General features: G+C 42.4%; 2 protein-coding genes and 1 long non-coding RNA gene across 3 annotated transcripts in view; 2 read left to right on the plus strand and 1 right to left on the minus strand.

Moving 5' to 3' along the window:
* Positions 1-11,756, plus strand: part of sardh (sarcosine dehydrogenase) — a 28,438-nt gene extending 16,682 nt beyond the window's left edge. Inside the window, exons 12-21 of the mRNA XM_060895881.1 lie at positions 1,309-1,392; positions 1,497-1,610; positions 1,697-1,835; positions 2,790-2,903; positions 3,242-3,389; positions 4,480-4,573; positions 5,803-5,965; positions 6,302-6,470; positions 7,415-7,550; positions 10,412-11,756. Of these exons, the coding sequence (XP_060751864.1) occupies positions 1,309-1,392; positions 1,497-1,610; positions 1,697-1,835; positions 2,790-2,903; positions 3,242-3,389; positions 4,480-4,573; positions 5,803-5,965; positions 6,302-6,470; positions 7,415-7,550; positions 10,412-10,546 (1,296 nt within the window). The 3' untranslated portion in view covers positions 10,547-11,756. The remainder of the gene's footprint in view (positions 1-1,308; positions 1,393-1,496; positions 1,611-1,696; positions 1,836-2,789; positions 2,904-3,241; positions 3,390-4,479; positions 4,574-5,802; positions 5,966-6,301; positions 6,471-7,414; positions 7,551-10,411) is intronic.
* Positions 11,757-12,076: 320 nt separating this feature from the next.
* Positions 12,077-22,974, minus strand: dbh (dopamine beta-hydroxylase (dopamine beta-monooxygenase)). The gene is made up of 12 exons (XM_060895996.1): positions 22,474-22,974; positions 20,665-20,811; positions 20,181-20,438; positions 18,827-19,003; positions 16,227-16,329; positions 15,560-15,726; positions 14,506-14,649; positions 14,131-14,169; positions 13,781-13,840; positions 13,293-13,420; positions 13,025-13,184; positions 12,077-12,496 (listed from the first exon to the last, which is right to left on the minus strand). Exons 1-12 carry the CDS (start codon positions 22,837-22,839, stop codon positions 12,365-12,367), a joined length of 1,881 nt encoding a protein of 626 aa, XP_060751979.1. The 5' UTR covers positions 22,840-22,974; the 3' UTR covers positions 12,077-12,364.
* LOC132863269 (uncharacterized) lies at positions 12,295-14,310 on the plus strand. The gene is made up of 3 exons (XR_009650104.1): positions 12,295-12,533; positions 13,027-13,148; positions 13,244-14,310. It is a non-coding gene; the product is annotated as an uncharacterized LOC132863269 (long non-coding RNA).
* Positions 22,975-24,360: the final 1,386 nt, after the last annotated feature.

The raw sequence follows: 24,360 nt of genomic DNA on the forward strand, positions 1-24,360 counted from the left end.
AAGTGGTTCCAAAAATACCTCCTATTCCCGCTGCCCGATTGTGTTTCAGTCGTGTCTCAGCACAGAAGCGACTCACAGTAACGAACATCATGAAGCTCACATCGTTATGTGTGCAAAACTTTTGGCACCCTCTTTGCAAAAACATAGAAATAATATTATTCTAAACAGACGATTTTAGTGATATATTCAGCGTAAACCCTTGCAGGAGCAGACAGTGATATATTCTGTATATTATTTCCAACCTGAAAAGTTTTCTAAAGTTCAAGTATGTTAAAAGTATTGGCACCCCATGACTTTCGCAAACGTGTTACTGTAACATCAGAGAATCTTTCTCCTGTGTTCCTCTCAGCCAGGGAAACAATGTGCTCGAAACTATCATTCCTCTATGATGTAAATTTGTGCTTTGAATCAGATAATGTTAGAATATAATAGTGGGCTGGCTTTGTTAATTATAGAGTTTGGTCCATGGGGGGCGCTGCAACATGAAAAGTGTTCCTTCTCATCACATCACCACAAGCACTTACACTTTACTAGCTGGCATACAGCTGCCACTAGACGCCTGCTAACTGATGTAATGATCAACACACACACACACACACAAACACACACATGCACACGCAGGAACTAGAAAATGAACTAGCCGACACGACAGCACTGAGATTATTTTTATCCTCCATCAATTCACCACATTATCATTATGAAAAGAAATAAATACCAGGGTTTCAACCAGGAAGAAGACAAGTGGTGAGTCATGACCACACACACACACACACACAAACACACACACACACTCCTCATCTTCAGGTTCGTCCTTCAGCCTGAGCGAAATTTTAAGTAAAAAGAGCATAGTGGAGAACAAGTCGCTTAGCAACCAGCTAGGAAATTGTGTGTGTGTGTGTGTGTGTGTGTGTGTGTGTGGTTGATGTAAATCAACTGTTGTTAAACATTTATATTAGAAGACAAAAGCAAAGTTGGTCAATGAGACCAAGATTTTCATTACGCTGTACTTTCATGTCTGATTGGTCATCAGCAGTGGATTAGTGCTCTGAAACAGCAGCTCTGTCAGTAACACAGGTTTATATCCAGCGTGGTGGAGTGTGTGCCGTGCGCGGCCCTGTGATCGAACAGTTACTATGGAAACGATAAGGTATCAGAAGCGAGTGCATTAATATAAACCTGCTCTACAGTCAGAGCTGCTGTTAGAGAGAATTAATCAACACCTGAACACCAATCAGTGTCCAGAACTCAGTAGTGTGTGGAGTAAACAATGTTTATCATTACAGACATCATAAATCTCTCTGTCTGTAGGTTCTTCTGGAGCAGGGCTGTGTGTTCCAGGAGAGACACGGCTGGGAGAGACCGGGCTGGTTCTGTAAAGACGGACCTGTACCGGTTAGAGACGGGCACACACACACACACACACACACACACCTCCAGATGAATTCTACACTGTTTTAAAAGTAAGTGTTTGTGTGTGTGTGTGTGTGTGTGTGTAGGTTCTGGATTATGATTATTATGGTGCTTATGACATTCCAAACAACAGAGACTACAAGTACAATGAGCTTCTGGGCAAAGAGTACACCTTCAACTTTCCTCCACATCATGACATGGCAAGTGTGTGTGTGTGTGTGTTTGTACAGAGTAACAACTATTATGTTGTACATGCTAACGTGTGTGTTTGTGTGTGTGTATTTAGATCAGAGATGAGTGTTTATCCTGTAGAAACACTGTAGCTGTGTTTAACATGTCCTACTTTGGGAAGTTTTATCTCACTGGTCCTGACGCCAAGAAAGCAGCTGATTGGCTGTTCACTGCTGATGTCAACAAAGCACCAGGTTATGAAGCACATGACACACACACGCGCACACACACACACCACACACACTCACACATTACACACATTACACACACTCACACATTACACACACACTCACATTACACACACACACACACTATCTAGACACAATTCATTTGGGTGAGAGCTGGGAAAACTGTATCTGAGTTCCGGTTCTTTTTATTGGGGAAAGATTCACCAGAATTCCACAAAGGTTCTAAATATAATTAAAACATTCTAAAAAATGACATAATTATCAGCTAGACAATATAATATTAGAATACGCTGGTATTTGTCTCCTCATTGAGAGATTTTTCATTTCTCTCTTTCTCTGTTTCTCTCTCTTTATCGTTCTTAAATTTTTATCATACTTGTAAACAGTTGAATTGAAAACAAATCTTTATATTTTTATAAATGTAAGTTTCCTGTTATTCATTTCACATTTGCATAAACATGATGTTCATCAGGGGGGGCACGGTGGCTTAGTGGTTAGCACGTTCGCCTCATACCTCCAGGGTCGGGGTTTTATTCCCGCCTCCACCTTGTGTGTGTGGAGTTTGCATGTTCTCCCTGTGCCTCGGGGGTTTCCTCCAGGTACTCCGGTTTCCTCCCCCGGTACAAAGACATGCATGGTAGGTTGATTGGCATCTCTGGAAAATTGTCCCTAGTGTGTGATTGCGTGAGTGAATGAGAGTGTGTGTGTGCCCTGCGATGGGTTGGCACTCCGTCCAGGGTGTATCCTGCCTTGATGCCCGATGACGCCTGAGATTGGCACAGGCTCTCCGTAACCCGAGGTAGTTCGGATAAGTGGTAGAAGATGAATGAATGATGTTCATCAACATCCATCATGTGACTTATCTGTAACTGTAAACTTCTGCAATAATATCTGGTGACTCAGACAAGAGTGTGTGTGTGTGTGTGTGTGTGTGTGTGTGTGTGTGTGTGTGTTTTTTAGGCTCCACTGTGTACACCTGCATGCTCAATAAGAAGGGCGGGACTGAGGCGGATCTCACTGTCAGTCGCCTGGAACCTGGCCCCGCCCACCTCCCACTGGCTCCTGAATTTAACGGTATGTTAAAAAAAAAAACCTCTCATATATATACACACACACACACAGCTGAAGTAAGGACAAGTAGCTTCCAGAATCAGGTTTCACAGCAAGATTTAAAAATGTCTTGCAGGTGCACAAGAATGCTAGAACAATTATGGATGTCTGTCGACTCGTTAGTATGCGCATATTCATAAGCACATACATGCATATTAATTAAGAGGCTCTTTTTCAGAAACGCATTTACACATCCTTTTTTCTAAAGGTGCATTCTCCTTCAAGGTTAAACCTGTGTGTGTGTGTGTGTGTGTGTGTGTGTGTGTGTGTGTGTGTGTGTGTGTGTGTGTGTGTGTGTGTAGATGATGCATATTACTTGGCTGTTGGAGGTGGTGTAGCGCAGCATAACTGGAGTCACATCCTGACCGTTCTGCAGGATGGTGGCTTTAACTGCACACTGACTGATCACTCAGAGGACATGGGCATGATCAGCATCCAGGGACCCAAGAGGTGACACACACACACACACACACACACACACACAATCTCATTCACAGGGCTCTGTACACCAGACACTCCACAATTAGTTGACTTTTATTTTCAAAAATCCTTGACATGGTGAAGTATTTTTTTTTTAAGTTTATGTTCATGGAAGGAGTCTCCAGTGTCAGCACTTTAAGTTCTGCTTCGTCACTCCGCCGTGTCAGTGATTTTATACTTTAGTTAATAATAATTCATGAACCTTGTACACCTTTTTCCTCACAGTGATGTCTGTGAGTGAATATTTCTGTAAGCAGCATTAGTCAGTGTCATCACCAGCGTGTCAGGATTTATTCTGTTACCTCTCACGGCTAATAACGAAGTGAGCAACCGATAGCGAGACACCGTTAGCATGATCTCATTTCTGAGGTGAAACATTAACGTGTCAGAACAGACGTTCGTTTGTGAAGTGTTCAGGCCCCGAGTCTGTTCCGCTCTCACACTCACTTGTGAAAGCAGCTCGGAGTGATTTTATTAAGAACTCGATCTGATCTCCAGCTAACTGAAGCGCTGGCTGAGAGGCACGGCGTCGACTTTTACACAGTACGCAGATCTGATACCTGATTGGCTGAAGCCACATGGCGTTGCTAAGGCATCGAATCACGTCACATGATCACTGCAATAATGTGTAATAATAATATTGGGACGTTGTATGGTTATAATATTGTAATAACATGATTATAGCGTAAAATCTTTGCATCATTATATGGTTTCATTATATCAGATTTATTATGTGTTGTTATAAAACATCAGAACACCAGCGTTCTAGTAACTCCAGCTTCTAGAGTCTCAGTTTCTTTCTCAATCCTCTCAGTATTTCACTCAGAACCTCCTTGTTAATTACCATCAACTTCATGCTGAAAAAGTAGAGTAAATAACAGACAGAGAGAAAACGGACAGAATGAAGGATAGAAGTGAAATTTAGTTGGTCAGGTGACAAAAAACGAAACTACTAATTATCCAACTTTGAATTATTAATAGCTGCTAATTACGTGCAGAGGTGTTCATCATGTCAGTGTGGTGTGATTTACAGCTTGTGTGTGTGTGTGTGTGTGTGTAGTCGGGATTTGCTGCAGGAGATTGTAGATGTGGATCTGAGTAACGAAGCCTTTCCTTTCTCCACACACAAAATAGTGACAGCTGCTGGACACAAGGTCAGTTTCTCTTTATATAGACGCATGCGTGTGTGTGTGTGTGTGTGTGTGTGTGTGTGTGTGTGTGTGTGTGTGTGTGTGTGTGTGTGTGTTTTCTCACATGAGACTTTTCCATGGAAAAAAAAAAACAATAAGCACAAAAATCCTTTGCAGGTTGCATCACAAAATCACAAAAATCTCGTGATTGTCTGAAATCTGGGGAAAAAAAGCAACTATTTCACATTTCAGTGTGAGTTTAATCACAAATGCTGTTGACGCAAACAGAAGTAAATTTCAGGAGATAAATATAGATTCGGATTCTTCTGGCTGTGATGTGCTGATCCTTTAAAAAGCACTAACACTGATCTGTGATCTGCTCAGTAATCACCGATTCACATCTGGAATCGTTTCATCTGTCATGAATCTGTCGATGTAAACAAGCGACGGCGGCTTTTTGTAACACTGATCACACGAGAAGGGATTTTACTGATGTTTGATATATAAATCAGTAAAAGACAATGAAAATAATATCTTTTAAAGAATCGTTCTGTGTTTAGTTGAAATCGGATGTGAACCTTTATTGCATGTGGAGGGGGGAAAAGTGCTGAAGGCTGCAGAGGAACGATTGATTCAGAAAAGACACGAGTGCACACTGTCTTCCTCTGTAGAGACCCGAGAGCGGGAGTAATGGTGCGCTGTGTCAGCACACACACACACACACACACACACACACACACACGCGCACACAGAGTTTATTCCAATTAACTCTCTCTGTCTCCACCACACAGGCACTTTTTTACAATTAGTTCCTGCAGAATCAACACAAACTCTTAAGTTTTGTTTCTTTACTTCTGCTAATGCGGCTGGAAAAGTCCAGGAATTCTGTTTCACACACAATCATTTAACACCACAAAGTTAAACCTTGTTTATATTTATGTTGTGTATCTACATGTGCTTAAAATGTCATCATTAAGCTCTGAGTTCAGTGTGACATCACCGAGGATCCGAGGCAGACCCTCGAGACTTACGTTAGCGTTACGGTAATTAGCCGCGTCGTAGTGTCACTAATGTGCGTTATCTGTGAGCGCTTATTTATAGCAAGTGCTGAAAGAGCGAGTGTATTGTTTTAATGCTTTCAGGTCGAACTTCTGATTTGCTGATGCCACAGAATTCAGTGTTCGAGTCACTGGAGAAATATGTGTGTGTATGTGTGTGTGTGTGTGTGTGTGTGTGTGTGTGTGTGTGTGCAGGTACGAGCCATGCGTCTGTCCTTTGTTGGAGAGCTCGGCTGGGAGCTGCACATCCCTAAAGACTCCTGTCTGCCGGTGTACCAGGCCGTCATGGCCGCCGGCGCCAAACACAGTGTCCAGAACGCAGGCTACAGAGCCATCGACTCGCTCAGCATAGAGAAAGGCGAGCTTCTGTTTCCACACCTTCTGTCATACACACGTTTCACACGCAGGGTCATTAAGCCAAATCCCAGAGCTTTTCCTAAACTGATCAGTTTCCTGTCACATAACAAATCTCTAGAGATTGTGGGCGGAGCTTACGGACAAACCTCATCAGAAAATGCTGCATGAGAGACACAAACTGATTCATAAACAAGGGCAAAGGGGTGCCAATACTTTAGCCTTTAGAAGGTTACAGGTTCTCAACTGTCCACCAAAGAGCCCAAGAGCTGTGTGTTAAACTTCACTCTTAGAGGGATCTTACTGCATTTAACTCCGCCCACTATTTCTTCTTTCTCAGGTTACAGACACTGGCACGCTGACCTGCGCCCTGATGACACGCCCCTGGAGGCGGGGCTTGCGTTCACCTGTAAGCTGAAGTCCTCTATTCCCTTTCTGGGACGTCAGGCACTGGAGACGCAGAAGGCCGAAGGTCTGCGCAGGAGAATCGTCTGCTTCACCATCGACGAGTGAGACACACACACACACTTTCTTCTTGATTACACTACTGGAGTACAGTGTGTGTGTGTGTGTCTCACCCGTCGTGTGTGTGAGTGTAATGTCTTTGATGTTTATATTTTTACTGAAGCACGAGTGGCAGTTTTTTCCTCAGTAACCGAACCGGAGCGTATGGATCATCACCTTTAAGATGAACAGTGTACGAGTTGACACTTCACTCCAGCTCTGTTGGATGTTCCTTTAGTTTTTCTCGCCTCTGTTCAGTGTTGGCTGTGCGCATGGGTGTGTGAGTGCGCGTGGGTGTGAGTGCGCGTGGGTGTGAGTGCGCGTGGGTGTGAGTGCGCGTGGGTGTGAGTGCGCGTGGGTGTGAGTGCGCGTGGGTGTGAGTGCGCGTGGGTGTGAGTGCGCGTGGGTGTGAGTGCGCGTGGGTGTGAGTGCTTGCGTGGGTGTGAGTGCTTGCGTGGGTGTGAGTGCGTGGCTGTGTGCGCGCGTGGCTGTGTGTGTGTGTGTCTGTCTGTGTGCGCGGGCGTGGCTGTGTGCGCGGGCGTGGCTGTGTGTGTGTGTGTGTGTCTGTCTGTGTGTGTGTGTGTGTCTGTCTGTATCTGTCTGTGTGTGTGTGTGTCTGTGTCTGTCTGTGTGTGTGTGTCTGTGTGTGTGTGTGTATGTCTGTGTGTGTGTATGTCTGTGTGTGTGTGTGTCTGTCTGTGTGTGTGTCTGTCTGTGTGTGTGTGTGTGTCTGTCTGTGTGTGTGTGTGTGTGTCTGTCTGTGTGTGTGTGTGTGTCTGTCTGTGTGTGTGTGTCTGTCTGTCTGTCTGTGTGTGTCTGTCTGTGTGTGTCTGTCTGTGTGTGTCTGTCTGTGTGTGTGTGTGTGTGTGTGTCTGTCTGTGTTTGTGTGTCTGTGTGTATCTTTGTGTGATTACAGTAAAGTCTTTGCTGTTTTCTCTCTTTCTCTTAGGAAAGTGCCGATGTTCGGATTAGAGGCTGTTTTCCGTAACGGTGTTCCGGTTGGACATTTGCGTAGAGCCGAGTTCGGTTACGCCATCAACAAAACCATCGGCTACGGATACGTCCGAGATCCAGATGGAGGAGTGGTGAGACACACACACACACACACACACACACACACACACACTGTGATGTGTGACAGTTTGATAAATTCCTCCATCTCTATCTCAGAGGATCAATCAAGGCTGCAACTGACCCAGAGGTCAAAGGTCACAGATGTTAACGGTGCTGGATGTGACTGTATTTAGACAGAATTGTAAAAATGAAGTGATGACGGGAACAGACGTATGATTGATGAAGTGATCAGCAGATAAACAGAATCTGTTCACACCACAGGACGAGTCACTGAGCAGCTTGACACACTGATGTCATACAGATGCTTTAAATAGTCTCTCAACATCATATATTTTTAGTTAACATTTTAATGAGCGTTCGTCTTCTCATTAGGTCTGAGACACACAGCCCAGATTTCAGCAGCTAGAGATATTTTTTCAGTTCTGTTCAGTTTAAGATCAACTCATCATGACAGAACTCTGATTCTGATTCAGAACTGATTCTCTCTTCGCTTTGTTCCTGTGGTGTGTGTGGACTGACGTTCCTTTAGTTTCTTACTCAGAGCTTTCTCTGAGTGTCGAGTTGCGTTCCTGTCTGTAAATCTGCACAGTTTTATCTCACCCTGTCGTATGCAACAGCTCAACCTCTGTAGGAAGGAGCAGAGACCGTATACTCTCCAGACTGACCTTTCTTTTTAAGGTCTTAGAAAAAATTGTCAATACACAACTGAAATCATTCTTGGATGAAAATGTCATCCTGGAGGTTTTCTAGTCTGGCTTTATAACACTGCATAGCACAGAGTCAGCTTCGTTAAGGGTTTTTAATGACATCCTCATTGTGTCTGCTGCTGGTGATTTTGTCATTCTTGTCTTACTGGACATAACAGCTGCCTTTGATACAGTTGACCACCGCATTTTAATATCTTCTCTGGGTCGACTTGTGGGTGTCCGTGGCTCTGTTTTAGAGTGGTTTAGGTCCTACTTAAGAAATAGGACTTTTTCTGTGGGTCTAGGTGGTCTAGAATCCTCCACTGCTACCTTGTCCTACGGGGTTCCACAGGGCTCAGTTCTGGGGCCATTATGCTTTTCGCTTTATCTGCTTCCCCTGGGATCCATCCTTAGACACCACGGGATTTCCTTTCACTGTTATGCAGATGATACCCAAATCAAAGCAAAAGGAGACTTCCTCCATTGCACATCTCTTGATGACATTAAAGCTTTGATGGCAGTGAATTTTCTCCATTTTAATGATAAGTGGTGGCTTATAAGTGATAAGTGGGGGCAGTGGTGGCTTTGGGGCAGTGGTAGCTCAAGTGGTTAAGGCTTTGAGTTGTTGATTGGAGGATCAAGTTTTAAGCCCCAGCACTGCAAAGCTGCCACTGTTGGGCCCTTGAGCAAGGCCCTTAACCCTCCCAGCTCCAGAGGCGCTGTATCATAGCTGCCCCTGCACTCCGACCCCAACTTCCTCAGTCGGGATATGTGAAGAAATGAATTCCACTGTGCTGTAAAGTATATGTGGCGATAATAAAGGCTTCTATGCCCCCCTTTCCTTCCTTTCCTTCCTTCCTTTCCTTCCTTCTAACAAGACAGAGGTGATGTTGACCTGGGTCCTTTTGGCATCCTATGTTAGACCTGTGATAACTAATCTAGGCTTTAAAATGGACGTTAATCTTAAATTGGACAACCAAATTAGTGCAGTGTTGAAGTCCAGCTTTTTCACCAAGGCAAAAATACACCTCTTGTGTCCAAGCAACAATTTGAGACTGCAATCCATGCCTTTATTACATCTCAGCTGGATTACTGTAACACACTTTATATCGGTCTTAGACAGTCTTCTCTGTCTCGCCTTCAACTGGTCAAAAATTCTGCTGCGTGCTGTTTAACTGCTTCAGGGAAATATGACCTTATTACACCGATTTTTTTCAAGTTCTTTTATTTGTTTTTAAACCTTTAAATGGTCAGACCCCGACATACCTTACAGAACTGCTTCACCCCTACAGTCCTGCCCGTTTGCCCAGGTCAGCTGATCAAATGCTTCTGGATACCAAAAGGTCAAAGAGGAAGCTTAGAGGAGACCTTCTCTGTTTCTGCTCCGAGGCTATGGAACAACTTGCCTCTGTACATCAGACAGACACCCAATGTTTCATTATTCGTTATTATAACCCGTTGTAAAAGCATTTTTATTCCCTAGTTTTTATTTAATTCTGATTTATTGCTGTTATTTTATTTTGTTACTATTTAATTATTTTATTATCTGTATTTTATGATGTACAGAACTTTGTGTTCAGCTCTGGCTGTTAAAAGTGCTTTATAAATAACGTGTTGTTGTTGTTGTTGTTTTTGTTGTTGTTGTTATTATTATTATTATTATTATTATTATTATTATTATTATTATTATTAAGATACATGCACACACAAGCTCAGTGATGGAAGGACTAAAAATATCTAGCTTTAATTTTGTGCGCCTCAATAACGTCTCCTATAACAGCTCTGGTGTCATTTTTATTTAATGTAACAGGAAATAATGCTTCTGTTGTAGAGTTTAAACAAAGTGAAGATTAATTCTGTTTGTTTAATGAACATTCTTCTGGGTTCTTCAGATAGTCCGGGGTTAGTTCTGTTAGGGTTCTCTGTAAAGTCACATTTATACACACGCTAATCTTTTCTGCACTGATTCATTACAGTCTACAAAGTGAAACACTCTGAAATGAGATCTCACATTGATTATTAGTTGTGTTTGAACAATACTGAATCACTGAATCATTTAATCTTGACTCATTTGCTGGTTTGAATCTCACATATTATCATACATAATCTCCCTGATTCTATTCTAATTATTTAAACATCTTTAACCGTGTGTGTGTGTGTGTGTGTGTGTGTGTGTGTGTCTGCAGGTGAGCCCAGATTTCATCCGCAGAGGTGACTTCACTCTGGAGAGAATGGGTGTGGTCTACAAAGCCAAAGCTCACCTGAAGTCCCCGTTTGACCCGGACAACAAGAGAGTGAAGGGGATCTACAGCTCTGAGTGAACGTCCTGAATCTGTCTCGCTCTCGTCCTGAATCTGTCTCGCTCTCGTCCTGAATCTGTCTCGCTCTCGTCCTGAATCTGTCTCGCTCTCGTCCTGAATCTGTCTCGCTCTCGTCCTGAATCTGTCTCGCTCTCGTCCTGAATCTGTCTCGCTCTCGTCCTGAATCTGTCTCGCTCTGAATAAAACTGGTTCAGGGACAACGATAAAACTGCTTCTGCTCTTTTACACACACACTCACTCTCTCTCTCTCACACCCACTCACTTTCTCACACACACACACACATGCTCACACACTCGGGAATTTTCCAGCAGAAATAAACTCAACAGAAACTGTTTTTCCCCATCAGCAGACTCGAGTGGTATATAAATGTAAAAAATATAAATGTTTAGAAAGTTAAATACAAAAACTTGTGTTGGTAAAAAAAAGAAGAAGAAGAAGATAGAGTTCAAACCAAAAATGAGACCATGAAACTTTACATTTAGTGACTCTACGTTTTAAGCACAGTTGACATCTGTACTAAAGCCATGGATCGTTGGAATCAAATAAATAAATAAAATGTATTTGTAATGAGTTTCTCAGCAAAAAAGTGTCATGTAAGGACGTCCCTGGTCCTGGTCAGATCAGGCAGCTAAACTACTCAGTTTCATTTTAATCGAATGTGTTTTTATCGTGTCTATAATTAGCAAGTAGCCGGAGGTGTGGAGGTGGCTTCATGTTGGGGCTGAACCTCTGTAGGGCCGTGAGGGTAAACTGTAGGAAATAAGAAGCTCTGATGAAACTAAGTGCACCAAATATGTGTGTGTGTGTGTGTGTGTGTGTGTGTCGGCCTTCCTGAGGCACGGGGTTTGGAATTTGATGAAAATTAGAGAACGCTTGATTTTTTTTTTTTTACCCAAAGGAACACAAAGACTAAAATCAGACCTTCTCAGATCCTCACCACATTCACACTGAGGTCTTGTGTGTTAGAGTGTAGAGATAAACGCAGTGGTGTGTATCAGAGTACAGCAGAATAAACACACACTGCGTTAATGTTTACACACTTGTTACGGAGATGGTTCTTTAACACTATTACTTGTCTTAAAGCTTCTAAGAGAAATATTAACTAATCATTTACAATAAAACTAACAGATTATCACTAGAAAAAGTATTTAGAGGAAACCGAATTGTCGGCACTGTTTTATAAACATGTATACGCACACACACACACACACACACACACACACACACACATATATATATATATATATATATATATATATATATATATATATATATAAAATAAAACTAAGAAGAGTTTTGTTTTAAACAACAGTTTTGTGTATTTATTACCATCATGTTTTTTTTTCTTTATTTCCTCCTCATCCCTGAATAACGCTGCGTTTACGCCGGCAGAAACTCCAGGACTATTACAGACCATCTTTTTATTTTAATTCAGTTGTTACACCACAAGTATACTCGTTCCTGATTGGCTAAGCAGTCATGCATTAATCGCTACACAAAAACAAGCACAAATAAAAGTTAAGACTAAACCTGTACGCTCATGTTGCTAAAGTAAAGTAAAATATCTGACCAGAAGCAAAATCACTGGTAAACACATCACTTCACTTCTCATTTGCATATCTTAGCTCTGACCACACCCACTTACAGGAGCTCTGTATATAAATAACTTCTGGTCATTAGATTAAGCTGCTGATGTGAACGCAGCCAAATGAGTTGCTGTTTCATTTGAATTCAGTCAAGTGTTTATTATTGTGTCTATAATTACAGAACATAGCTGGAGGTGTGGAGCTTCGGCATTGGAACCCGAAGGCGTCGTGTTATCCGCCGTGTTGGGGCTGAACCTCAGTAGGACTGTTACTCGGAGCCACCGCTCGGCTCGGGTCACACGTTTGTGCATGTGGCTGGAGCTCCGCTGATACATCAGGAATCTTCTGTTTCTCCCACTGACCCTGGAGAAGAGAAAGAAAACCATGTGTGTCTATATTAGTGAGTCTGAAACATCTATTATACCGAGAGGAAAGTTTAGGAAACGAGAGGCTCAGATCTCAGGGAGATGTTCTGAAACTAAATGCACCCCTGTGTTAGTGTCGGTCTTCCTGATGCACGGCGTGAATTTAATGAAAATCAGAAAAAAACACAAAGGCTAAAGTCTTAGCATGTCTTGGGGTTAAAAAACCAGACCTTCTCAGATCTTCAGCACATTCACACTGTTAAGGAGGCGAAGACTAACACAGGAGTGCACTTGGTTTTATCTTAACACACCTCATAGCTGAGACACCGTGAAGTGTTCGGTGGTGTTGTATAGTACTAAAGATAAAAAATCAGAACGTGTGCATTAAGGAGGTCAGGACTAATGGACTGTCTGCTTTGTACACAGAATCTTACTCCGGTTCTTCCAGCGAGTCTGTTTTCAGTGTGTATCAGTCTGCAGTACCCCTGCTAGCATGAGCACATACATATACAGTGTGTGTACTCACAGGGAAGAGCTGGGCGGTGGACTGGTTACAGTGCATGGAGATGGGTGAAGTGGTGTACAGGGAGTCGAGCACCTCGGCACTGAAGGAGTCCCAGGTCACGGAGGAGAACTGGTCCTCCACTGAGGTCTGAGAGCAGCTGCAGCCCTCACCACCATGAAATCTGACAGAAATAACAAATCATGGGGTTATAATAACACCTTATCGTTTCTATGGTAACAGCTCATTCACTGCAAATCTACGATCTGATTTAAAAAAGAAGCACAAGCACCTGTTGATGAGGCTGAAGTATCTCTGCAGGTAATCGGGGTCTACGTGACTCTTACAGAGCTCCAGCTGTGTACGGGGGTAATAGTGCACGTAATTCACACACATCTCCTCCATGATCCCAAATCCACCCTGCACACACACACACACACACACACACACACACACACACACACACACACACACTGCTTAATTGGCTATTTCAGAGCCATTTTGTTAAAAGCATTACTGCCTTAGACCACATTCGGTCTCCACAGGACGAGATTAAGGGTGACGTCAAGGCTGTGAGATGATGTTAGGGTTTAGAAAAAAAAAGTTGCTCTCCCATAAGTGAGCGTAACTATAAACAGACAAAAATATGATGCCATCATTGTTAAACTGCTGCAACATAAAAGGAATGAAACGCTCAGAGACGTGATGTTGTAAAGATCAGTAAAAATATGGACTTCAGGGTGATGAGAGAGGTCGTGTGTATCGTATGTTCACACTCACCACTGTGGCTTTGACTCGGTCTTCTGTGTTATAAGTGCATTTTGTCAGAAGCACATCACCCTGAGAAAGAGAGGGAGGGAGAGAGAGAGAGAGAGAGAGAGATATCTTGTGATCAGCTGCTATTTGTAGTTGGATATTTAAAACCGGCTCAGTGTTTGGCAGGTCAGTGTGAAGCTGGCGGCTCTCGCTGTGTGTGTGGGAGCTGATATTGACGGTCTAAATGCAGCAGATCTGTTCTTTTGTCGGTGGCTTGTTGCCTCGAGGCTTTTCCTGTAATGTCTGTGTTATCTCTGTTTTTTTTCGGGATAAATACAAGTGCTGTTTTAGTTGTGCTGGCGTGGAGAACTTACTGGCAGAACAGTCACCATCTTTCTGAGGATGCGAATGATCTAACAGATGAAGATGAAGAGAGAGAGAGGTGTTAATGCTGAATAAAAATAATCCAGCATTTCAAATTTTAATGAACTTTATAATATTCAGCATTCTGTAAGATGTGTGGGGTCATGTTGTAAACAACCAGCAGTGTGTGTGTGTGTACATAAATATATATACAGTATATAGCAGTGTGTGTGTATGTCAGCAGTGTGTGTGTGTACATATATATATAAATATATATATATGTATATATATATATGTATGTGTGTGTGTGTTTGTGTGTATTTTTATGTGTGTGTTTGTGTGTATTTGTGTGTGTGTGTGTTTTTGTGTTTATGTGTGTGTTATACCTGATAGTGTGCACTGAAGTGTTTGTCCTCCTGCACCACCTCCACCTCTCTGCCTCCTCTCACCAGCACAGTGCGGACGCCTCGACCCGCCAGGTGTGTGTGCAGCTGTGATGCAAAAATATGGATCCCTCCAGGAGGCAGCGCCTGTAGCAGACGAGTGGGAGTGAAACACACACACACACACGTTATCCAGGAATAAACAGCATCACTTCAGCACACTGCTGTTCGTTTCTCTCGAGCGATCTACAGGTTCTACAGGTGACTGCTTTAATAAAAGAGTTCAGAAGAAAATATTCCTTCATCACTAGTATTGGGATCATTTATATTCCATTTAAAATAGCTGTGCTTTTGTTTTTCTGCAGGTAAAAAATCAAAAGGAAAAAAACGATGCATCTGCACACATGCACACTTTCTGTAATTTGATTTCAAAAGAAAATTTCTACTGATTACATTTCATCTCTCTATAATTATGTTTTTCTAAGGTCTTGATTTGATTTGACTTTTTTGCGTCACGCAGCTTCAAGGAGTCCATCAATATTTCATATAAAACTAAATCACTGTAATCCACATGCTGTATCACGTTAAGGTGTCCATGTGGCCCACGGTTCAGAGTTCAGGTACCAGGTTTTGTGATGTGATGTGTCTCAGTACCAATGTGTGATTCTAAGTGGACCACAGAGCCACAAGACACCAGCATCATAAAATAATATAACCATAATTAATATCAACTGAACGCTTATGACATCATAATAAGTGAAACTTAAAAAAAAAACTACTTATACAATTTTGTTCATTTAAATAATGGTCTTATATGTTTTGTAATGATTTGTCTATTTATTACAGGTACTGTATATACAATAAACTGACAATTTATGCTTTGGACATTTGATTCATTGGAATTAGTGATTCAAAAGAATCGATTCATTAAACTGAATAAGTTTTAGGCAACAAGCTAAACTCTAAACTCTAATTAGTTTTATACAGTATAACATGTATGCAGACTGATGCACAAATGAGGTTCGAGCTTCTAGATGTTCCTAGAAACAGAGTGTACCGTGTGTGTGCAGTCGGCGGTGCAGTAGCCTGTAAGCTGGAAGGTGTGCTGGTGAGGAGGGACGGCCATGACAGGTGTGTAGACTAAACCGAGCTCCATGATCCCGGCGTCAAAGCGTCTCAGAGACGGAGTGAACCACAGACGGACACCAGAGGAGTCACGACGTCCTGGAACACGTGCACACGCGCGCGCACACACACACACACACACACACACACACACACTGTATACTGTAACTGAGCTCATATGTAATTTAAACAGTATGCTGCACAGTCTAGATCAGATTTGTCTTTGTCTGATGGAGTAAAGTAATTCTGTGTTATATTAAAAAGACCTGGAATTTTGTAGAATCATTATCTATAACACACACACACACACACACATACACACACAAAGGCTTCAAAATGACGTAAAGATTGTAATCAACGAATAAAAATATGACTATTATTCAAGGACTTCGACATGGATTTGAAACAAGAAGTCTGGAAAAGTGAGGAGGAAGAGGAGGAAGAGGAGGAGGAGTTGCTCGAGGCAAGCGGGGCCTCAGGTGGTTAAAGCAGAGACAGGAAAAATGAGTCATATCGGTTAGAGATATCGAAACACCCTAATTGGACTGTGTGTATGTGTGTGTGTGTGTGTGTGTGTGTGTGTGTGTGTGTGTGTGTACCGGAGATGAGGAGTGGGTTGTGATAGTGCACCTCCAAACGAAGGAACCTGGAGGAACTTTCTCCACCTATAGGAAGGCCAGCATCTGAGGGGTAGTAGAATGGCTAAACACACACACACACACACACACACACACACACACACACAGACAGATCACATAGTTTAAGCTTCTCACTCCTGAAGACGCAGGAAAATGTAGATTTCTGTAAATTTGTGGTAGGAGTTTCCAGTATCAGACATGAAGAGGTTGTGGTGTGTTTTCGAGTCCATGCAAATGAACCGTTGCTATAGAAACAATATAGGAGCACATTAATGTAAACATACGTCACAGTCAGAGCTTCTGTCCAATCAGGATGTGGAGCTTGATGGTTTTGTGTTATTTTTAAGTCACACATAAGGAGTTTGTATGATTGATTGTGAATCACTGGAGTGAAACAGACCTCCAGCTCTGACTCTGACAGAGCAGCTCTGTACACTCATCTGTTCTACCTTTTAGTAAAAAAGAAAAAAGCAGCCATTTTTAAAAGTGTTATAAAAACACAGTCCAAGAACTGCTTTACATAACCGGCCTGATTTTCCTCCTCCTCCTCTTTTCCCTTTTCTTCTTCCTCTTTCTTCAATTTATATATGAAGCGCATCATTTTTGTTCAGATCAAAAATGAATAATTAATGTAAAGAAACAGAAAATAACTGTGCAGGAAAAAATGAAGAGAAAAAAAAACCCTTTTTTAAACCCAGAAGAACGAAGGCTTCAATTTGTATATATTATTTTTTTTGCTAATCGCATCGCTCCAGCTCGTCTGCAGGAGGAAGAAGATGTTTTGTGCTGCTGTTCCTCTGGTGTAATTCAGTAATTGGTGTCTCTTGTCTCTCTGTGCCACTCAGATACGTGACTGGCACCGAGCGAGCGTGGGCGATCTGCCCGTGTGTGTCTACAGAGACGGCTGAACGCTGCAGCGGCTCTCGGGTACCTGCACAGCCCTGAATTATCCATGCCAATCACACAGCCGATCACACGGCACCGCCTGGGAGAACTTACAAAATGTTCCACTTACAAAATGTTCTACACAATACAAGGGATGGAGAAGATGAGGAAGAGGAAGGACCAAAAATATGAGTTTCTTTAAATCACCTGCATTCCTTAATTACTGAGAAACAACTCATCTCTTATGAACATGTCTTTAAGCTGACAGTCTTTTAACAGGTTTAACAGTGAGGTGTTTATTTTCTGTATGAATTAAAGGAAATGTTGAAGTGAATATTTATGCAGTGTTTCAGCTCCCCGTAATCACACACTGCACCTTTAATCAAATAAATTGTGCAGGGGTTTAAAGGTAGTTCATTTATAAGTAGTATGTGCGTGCGTGTGTGTGTGTTCAGTATGTGTGTGTTCAGTATGTGTGTGTGTTCAGTGTGTGTGTGTGTTCAGTGTGTGTGTCAGTATGTGTGTGTGTTCAGTGTGTGTGTGTTCAGTGTTTGTGTCAGTATGTGTGTGTTTGTGTTCAGTGTGTTTGTGTTTGCGTTTGTTTTTAATCTCATGGTATCTTAAGTATATAACCGAGTGAACCAGCATTAATGTATCCAATGTTAGAGATTTAAGCACTTATGTACGTCGCTCTGGATAAGAGAGTGTCACATGATGTAAATGTAAATGTCTTCTGTGTGTGTGTGTGTGTGTGTGTGTGTGTGTGTGTGCATGTGTGTGTCTTCAGTGTGTGTGTGTGTGTGTGTCTTTGTGGTTTGTGTGTGTTTTGTTCAGTGTGTGTGTGTGTGCATGTGTGTGTGTGTGTGTGTGTGTGTGCATGTGTGAGTGTTTTCAGTGTGTGTGTGTTTGTTTTCTGTGTGTGTGTGTTTTGTTCAGTGTGTGTGTTCAGTGTGTGTGTGCATGTGTGTGTCTGCAGTGTGTGTGTGTGTGTGTGTGCATGTGTGTGTTCAGTGTGTGTATGTGTGCATGTGTGTGTTCTCTGTGTGTGTGTGTGTATGTGTGTGTGAGTGTGTGTGTTCAGTGTTTTTATATGTGTGTGTTTGTTTTCAGTGTGTGTGTGTTCAGTGTGTGTGTGTGTTTGTGTTCAGTGTGTGTGTTTGTGTTCAGTGTGTGTGTGTGCATGTGTGTGTTTGTGTTCAGTGTTTGTGTGTGTGTTTGTGTTCAGTGTGTGTGCATGTGTGTGTGTTTATGTTCATTGTGTGTGTGTGTGTGTTCAGTGTGTGTGTGTGTGTGTGTGTTCAGTGTGTGTGTGTGTGTGTGTGTGTGTTTATGTTCATTGTGTGTGTGTGTTCAGTGTGTGTGTGTGTGTGTGTGTGTGTTCAGTGTGTGTGTATGTGTGTGTGTGTGTGTGTGTTCAGTGTGTGTGTGTGTGTGTGTGTGTGTTCAGTGTGTGTGTATGTGTTTGTGTGTGTGTGTGTGTGTGTGTGTGTGTGTGTTCAGTGTGTGTGTATGTGTGTGTGTGTGTGTGTGTGTGTGTGTGTTCAGTGTGTGTGTGTGTGTGTGTGTGTGTGTTCAGTGTGTGTGTATGTGTGTGTGTGTGTGTGTGTGTGTGTGTGTGTGTGTTCAGTGTGTGTGTATGTGTGTGTGTGTGTGTGTGTGTGTGTGTGTGTGTTCACCTCAGCTCCGAGGGCCCATGCTGCCAGGACGTGTCTACAGGAGTTCAGCTTTGGTGGCTTCATCTTGGAGTCACAGGAGCCGCTGTACTGAGGGACCGAGTCCATGTGAGGTGAACATTCAAACACCTCCATATGATGCACCATGGCCTCGTTCCCTGAACTCACCACCGCCTCGTACTGCACACACACATTTATTAACACTTTATTAATGTGTCATAACAAACATCCATGTCTAAGGGACCCTTTAAATTCAACAGCATTAAACAGTGAGCATCTCTCTCAACTAACACTCTCTCAACTAACACTCTCTCTCAACTAACACTCTCTCTCTTAACTAACACTCTCTCTCAACTAACACTCTTTCTCAACTAACACTCTCTCTCAACTAACACTCTCTCTCTTAACTAACACTCTCAACTAACACTCTCAACTAACACTCTCAACTAACACTCTCTCTCAACTAACACTCTCTCTCAACTAACACTCTCTCAACTAACACTCTCTCTCTTAACTAACACTCTTTCAACTAACACGCTCTTTCTCAACTAACACACTCTCTCTCAACTAACACACTCTCTCAACTAACACACTCTCTCAACTAACACTCTCTCTACTAACACACACTCTCTCTCTCAACTAACACTCTCTCTCAACTAACACTCTCTCTGTCTCTCTCTCTCTCTCAACTAACACTCTCTCAACTATCACCCTCTCTCTCAACTAACACTCTCTCGCTCTCTCTCTCTCTCTCTCAACTAACACTCTCCTCTCAACTAACACTCTCCTCTCAACTAACACTCTAAAATAAATAAGGACTAAGAACAAAGAGGACTTAAATGAGAAAAACAGGGAAAGGAAGATGAGGCAGTGCAAGATGGACAATCAGGACTGAGAACTGAGAGATGATAAAGCAATCATCTTATTTTCCCTCTTTGATATCTCAGTGTGACTGAAGCTCCCCCGAGACACTGGAGTGTAAATTACATCTCTAATTTATTTCTATTGCTTCTGCTTTGAGTCAGTCGAGAGAATCATAAACCTTGGAGTCCACCGTGCAGATGAACAATATGAGGAAGGTATCAGGATCTAAAGCTGCTGCAAATGTTCATGCTGTTTTTAAAATACTACAAGAATTTTATTTTGATCGATGTGGCTGGATTTCAGTGTTAATGTTCAGTGCTGGAATTCGTTACAGAAATCAATAAATTCTCTCATGATTATTATTGTATTAAATACTATAATGGTGATGATAATAAAAAGCACAGTGCATCATGGGACTATTAATATTATTTTATATTCGATTTATTATAAACCGATTAGTTACGATTCTGACAGACTTCATCCCTGCTGTTACCATGACGATGTGGTTCTTGGGCATGTTGGGGGGCAGTTGGTACATGTAGCACCAGTAGGTGGTCTCCTGATCAGGAACAACAACGTTGGGGGCCAGAACCTCCAGCATGCGCACGTCCGGGGGAAGGGAGGGGCTGGGCGTGTCAGGACGCAGCAGAAGGACTCGCTGAACGCCAGGTTGAAGGCGGGACACGTTCAGATCATGAAGAGCGTGGATTGGCCGGTCAAGTATGCTGTAGATCAGGTGGACAGTTCCTTCCTGTCAATCAGAGGTGTGTTCAGTGAGTACAGGAAGTACGGAGTGTGTTCAGATTCTATCACCTGCTGTTCCTTGTAAATATTATTATTTGTAATTGAGTGCTACAGTCATGTGACCTATCTGTCAGTCAAGGTGTTATTAACAGTCATAAAATCTTAGACAGAGTGTGTGTGTGTGTGTGTGTGTGTGTGTGTGTGTGTGTGTGTGTGTGTGAATACTACAGTGCCTCTATAACGTAGTCATGGGGATCGCAGGTACTGAAGGGTCTCCTGAAGAGCAGAGAAAAGCCTTCTGGAGTGTTCTGTGCATCCAGCAGTTCATAATCCTGCTGAGTGTCCAGCGTGACCCGGCCTTCATCATCACTCCACGCATCCTGCACGTACACAAACATTTAAACACACTTTATATACACATAGGATATTTGATTAAGATTCTCAGAGTACTGATTTAATAAGACAGTAATACACAAAGAAGGTCACGAGCCGTGATTTGATTTCACTCTAATGTTTCCTTTTGAAACAGGAAGTCAGTCTGCTGTCATGTTGAAGTATTTGACTGATTACGTCACACCCCACCTGAGCTTAAAAAACATGTCAGTAGCTTAGAGAGCTAGAAAAATATGAAGAGCTTAATGAGAGTCTTTATTTCGTTCTTCACACACACACACACACACACACACACACACACACACACACCGGTCTGTGTGTTTCTGAGAAACGTGATGAATGACTGAAGATGTGGGTCAGAGGCGTCTGACATGACGTGAATCAGTCTGAAGAAGCAGCACTCTATAGTTCCAAAATGGTGAAGCAATCCTTCAAAAAGTCACATGACCACCAACTCACACAAACTCCTCCCACTTCCCCAACCTTTCTGAGAGCATTTCATTGGACAAACACTAGTGCAGGATGAAGAATAAAAGAATCCTTATAATACTATATAACTAAAACCAGACTCTTTTCTTTATAATCATTTTGGTGTCATTAACACTAAGACAGGTATAAAAAAGATCTGTAATCAAGGAAAAGGAACAGATACACAGATGATACGGTAAACTGTGTGTGTGTGTGTGTGTGTGTGTGTGTGTGTGTGTGTGTGTGTGTGAGTTACATTTGAACACATTTTGCATTACATGAGCCACAATCTGCTTTAATCTGCAAGTACATAATGGCATTTTCAAGACAGACTGGCCTCCTCCTCCTCAGGCTATCTGTGTGTGTGTGTGTGTGTGTGTGTTTGTGTGCGTGTGTGTGTGCGTGTGTGTGCGTGCGTGTGCATGCGTGTGTGTTTGTGTGTGTGTTTGTGTGTGTGTGTGTGTGTGTGTGTGTGTGTGTGTGGTGTGTGTGTGTGCGTGCGTGTGTGTTTGTGTGTGTGTGTGTGTGTGTGTGTGTGTGTGTGGTGTGTGCATCCGAGTGGCCCAATTTAATTTCAGCCTCCACTCATTCCGCCTAGTCACGCTGTCCAACCCACACACACATCATCATCTACATGAATAACACTTTATACATCATGCTGTAGCCTTTTAGCTTAGATTAAATATGTGACCCTGATATTAATAGTTTACAGATGCTTCATTATAAGGAAGACTATGATTTTTGTATTTCTGATGTCGTGGTTGCCATGTTTGCACATTTCAAGCATAATCGGTTTACTTTTACCTCTCATAATATGAAGGGGTTCTTTTTTAAGGCTAAAGTATTATATATATATATATATATATATATATATATATATATATATATATATATATATATATATATATGTGTGTGTGTGTGTGTGTGTGTGTGTGTGTGTGTGTGTGCTGAAAGACAAGCTGGTTATATAAGGTTAAATAATAATATAAAAATAAATTATAATAGTAATCTTGCTCATGTATGTAGACTGTGATGAAAATTACATATTACGGTTAATTAATAATAAATGTTTTTTATTCCTATATGGAGATCACTAACATCAGGGTAAACTGTAGGTTTTAGGAACCTTTTCTGTAGGATTTGACAGAGAACTTTTACAGGTTTCCTAAAGAAACTCTCACCCCAAAGTAGGACTTGTGTCCATCGCTCCACAGAAGCACCAGGTCAGCGTTGGTGGGTTCCCCACGGTCCGACATGCCCAGCAGGACACCGTGGCGCAGCTCCTTGGCTCGGAGCTCCATGTACACCTCCTGCTTGGAGTAGCTGAGATTCCAGAAGAGCTCCAGCTGCCCGGCAGGATCCAGGGGGATGTGGTAGGGTAAGGAAGGTCTGGAGGGGCTGTCTGGAGACGAAGTTGGAGAAGATGTAGATGAAGATGGGGATGAAGCATGGTATGGGGCCACCAGGAGAACCACCAGGGCAGCGAGCAGGATGATATAGATCAGCGTGACATCCTGCAGACGCAAGTCCTTGCTTAAAAAACGCATCACTCTGTCTCTGATGCTGTACACAAACACTGAGGATCTTAGTGAGACTTCTCACTATGTCTCACAACCTTCCTCGGGTCTTTTAGAAAGAAAGGATATCTCCAATATGCTGTAGAGTTAATGCTGCTACTGAGGTTTTTTGGGTTCCAGTCAAAAATGTTTAGGACTTCTAAGCTTCTCTCTGTGCAGGTCTGTCCCTCTGTCCACTGCTGGACCTGCTCTGGACCTGCTCTGGATCTGCTCTGAATCTGCTCGTCCTCTCTCTCCTCCCCAGGCTGTGGCTTTTAAGAGTACGACCCAGTGACAGGTTCTACTTTATCCTGGCTAATTCTGTTAGTTCTGGTTAACCAAAATTTGATTATTTATTTAGCCTCTAGCCAAACTTGTTTCTTTCCCTCTTTTATTTTTTTCGCTGAGTTGCACCGCAACATGATCTGAATTTATCTTTATAAAACAAAACCCAGTGAATTCTCAATATACAGAAATCTTTCTAATTGTGTTTAATGAACTTCCATAGTTTATTTTCTTAAGGGTCATAAACCAAGCACCAGGCATCCATTATTCTGCCTTTTTATTGTTATTAAAGTCTGTGGTGTTGTTTGTGGTTCCACAGGAAACCAGAAATCATTAAACTCCAGAATCGACCTCAGTCCTGGCGCCCATCTTATATCAGAGGGACATTTTGAGGGGCTTTTTGATTACACAATATAGGCATATTATACATGGTGCTGCTGAAATGACACTAATTACAGGATGTAAATGTTTTCATGTGTTTGGAAGGTGATGGAGAATCGTCTCAGATCGGGCATCGCATCCTCTCATCACAGCAGCTTCCTCAGGGTCGAGCAGAAATCTCATCTCTTCATTATGGTGATTCTTCAGGAGAGGAGCCTTGAACCTTTTACTGCTTTGGAAGGAATTAAAAGAGTATCTGGACAAACCCCTGTCGAGGGTGGGTGGGTAATCGAGCTGATGGCCCGGAGACACCGTGACATGACTGCAGCTGTCGATGGTGTCGTTTCAATCAGGGAAACATGGACACCTTGTTTATGAGTGTGGGGAGGGGAGGGGGGTCTAGGTCTAAAAGGTTATCTAGGTCCCTAGGGCTATGGGGAGAGAGCATGGCAGAGAATGAGATGGGATCCATGGATGGATGGATAGATGGATGGATGGATAGATGAATGGATGGAGGAGGAGGGGATAGAATAAGAGAAAGAGAGACAGAAGAACAGACCCTGGTAATAAAATAAAGGCCTAAGGCAGGAAGTGAGATGTGACTCGTTCTCCCAGTTACAGCATCGTTTGTTAGACAATCCATTAACAAAAAATCATTAGATTCTGTCACAAAGAAACTTTACAGAAAGCCAGATGTAGATTTAGATCCCTATTAAACAAGTCAGATACGAACAGACGTATGAAGGCGCACTTCTTGATATGGTGACGTTTGTGTAAGAGGAATAAATGTCTGTGATCACATATTAAAGGAGTCTCCAGTGTCAGAGCTTTAAAACATTCAGAGGT

The sequence above is a fragment of the Tachysurus vachellii genome, chromosome 20 (assembly GCF_030014155.1).
Source record: "Tachysurus vachellii isolate PV-2020 chromosome 20, HZAU_Pvac_v1, whole genome shotgun sequence".
NCBI classification, from domain to species: Eukaryota; Metazoa; Chordata; class Actinopteri; order Siluriformes; family Bagridae; genus Tachysurus; species Tachysurus vachellii.

Coding starts and splice junctions, on each gene's coding strand:
- dbh (XM_060895996.1), bottom strand. CDS start 22,839: ATGCGTTTTTTAAGCAAGGACTTGCGTCTGCAGGATGTCACGCTGATC. Junction 16,330..18,826: donor CATGGGCCCTCGGAGCTGAG/GTGAACACACAC, acceptor GTGTGTGTTTAG/CCATTCTACTACCCCTCAGA. Junction 13,185..13,292: donor TACTTCAGCCTCATCAACAG/GTGCTTGTGCTT, acceptor TATTTCTGTCAG/ATTTCATGGTGGTGAGGGCT.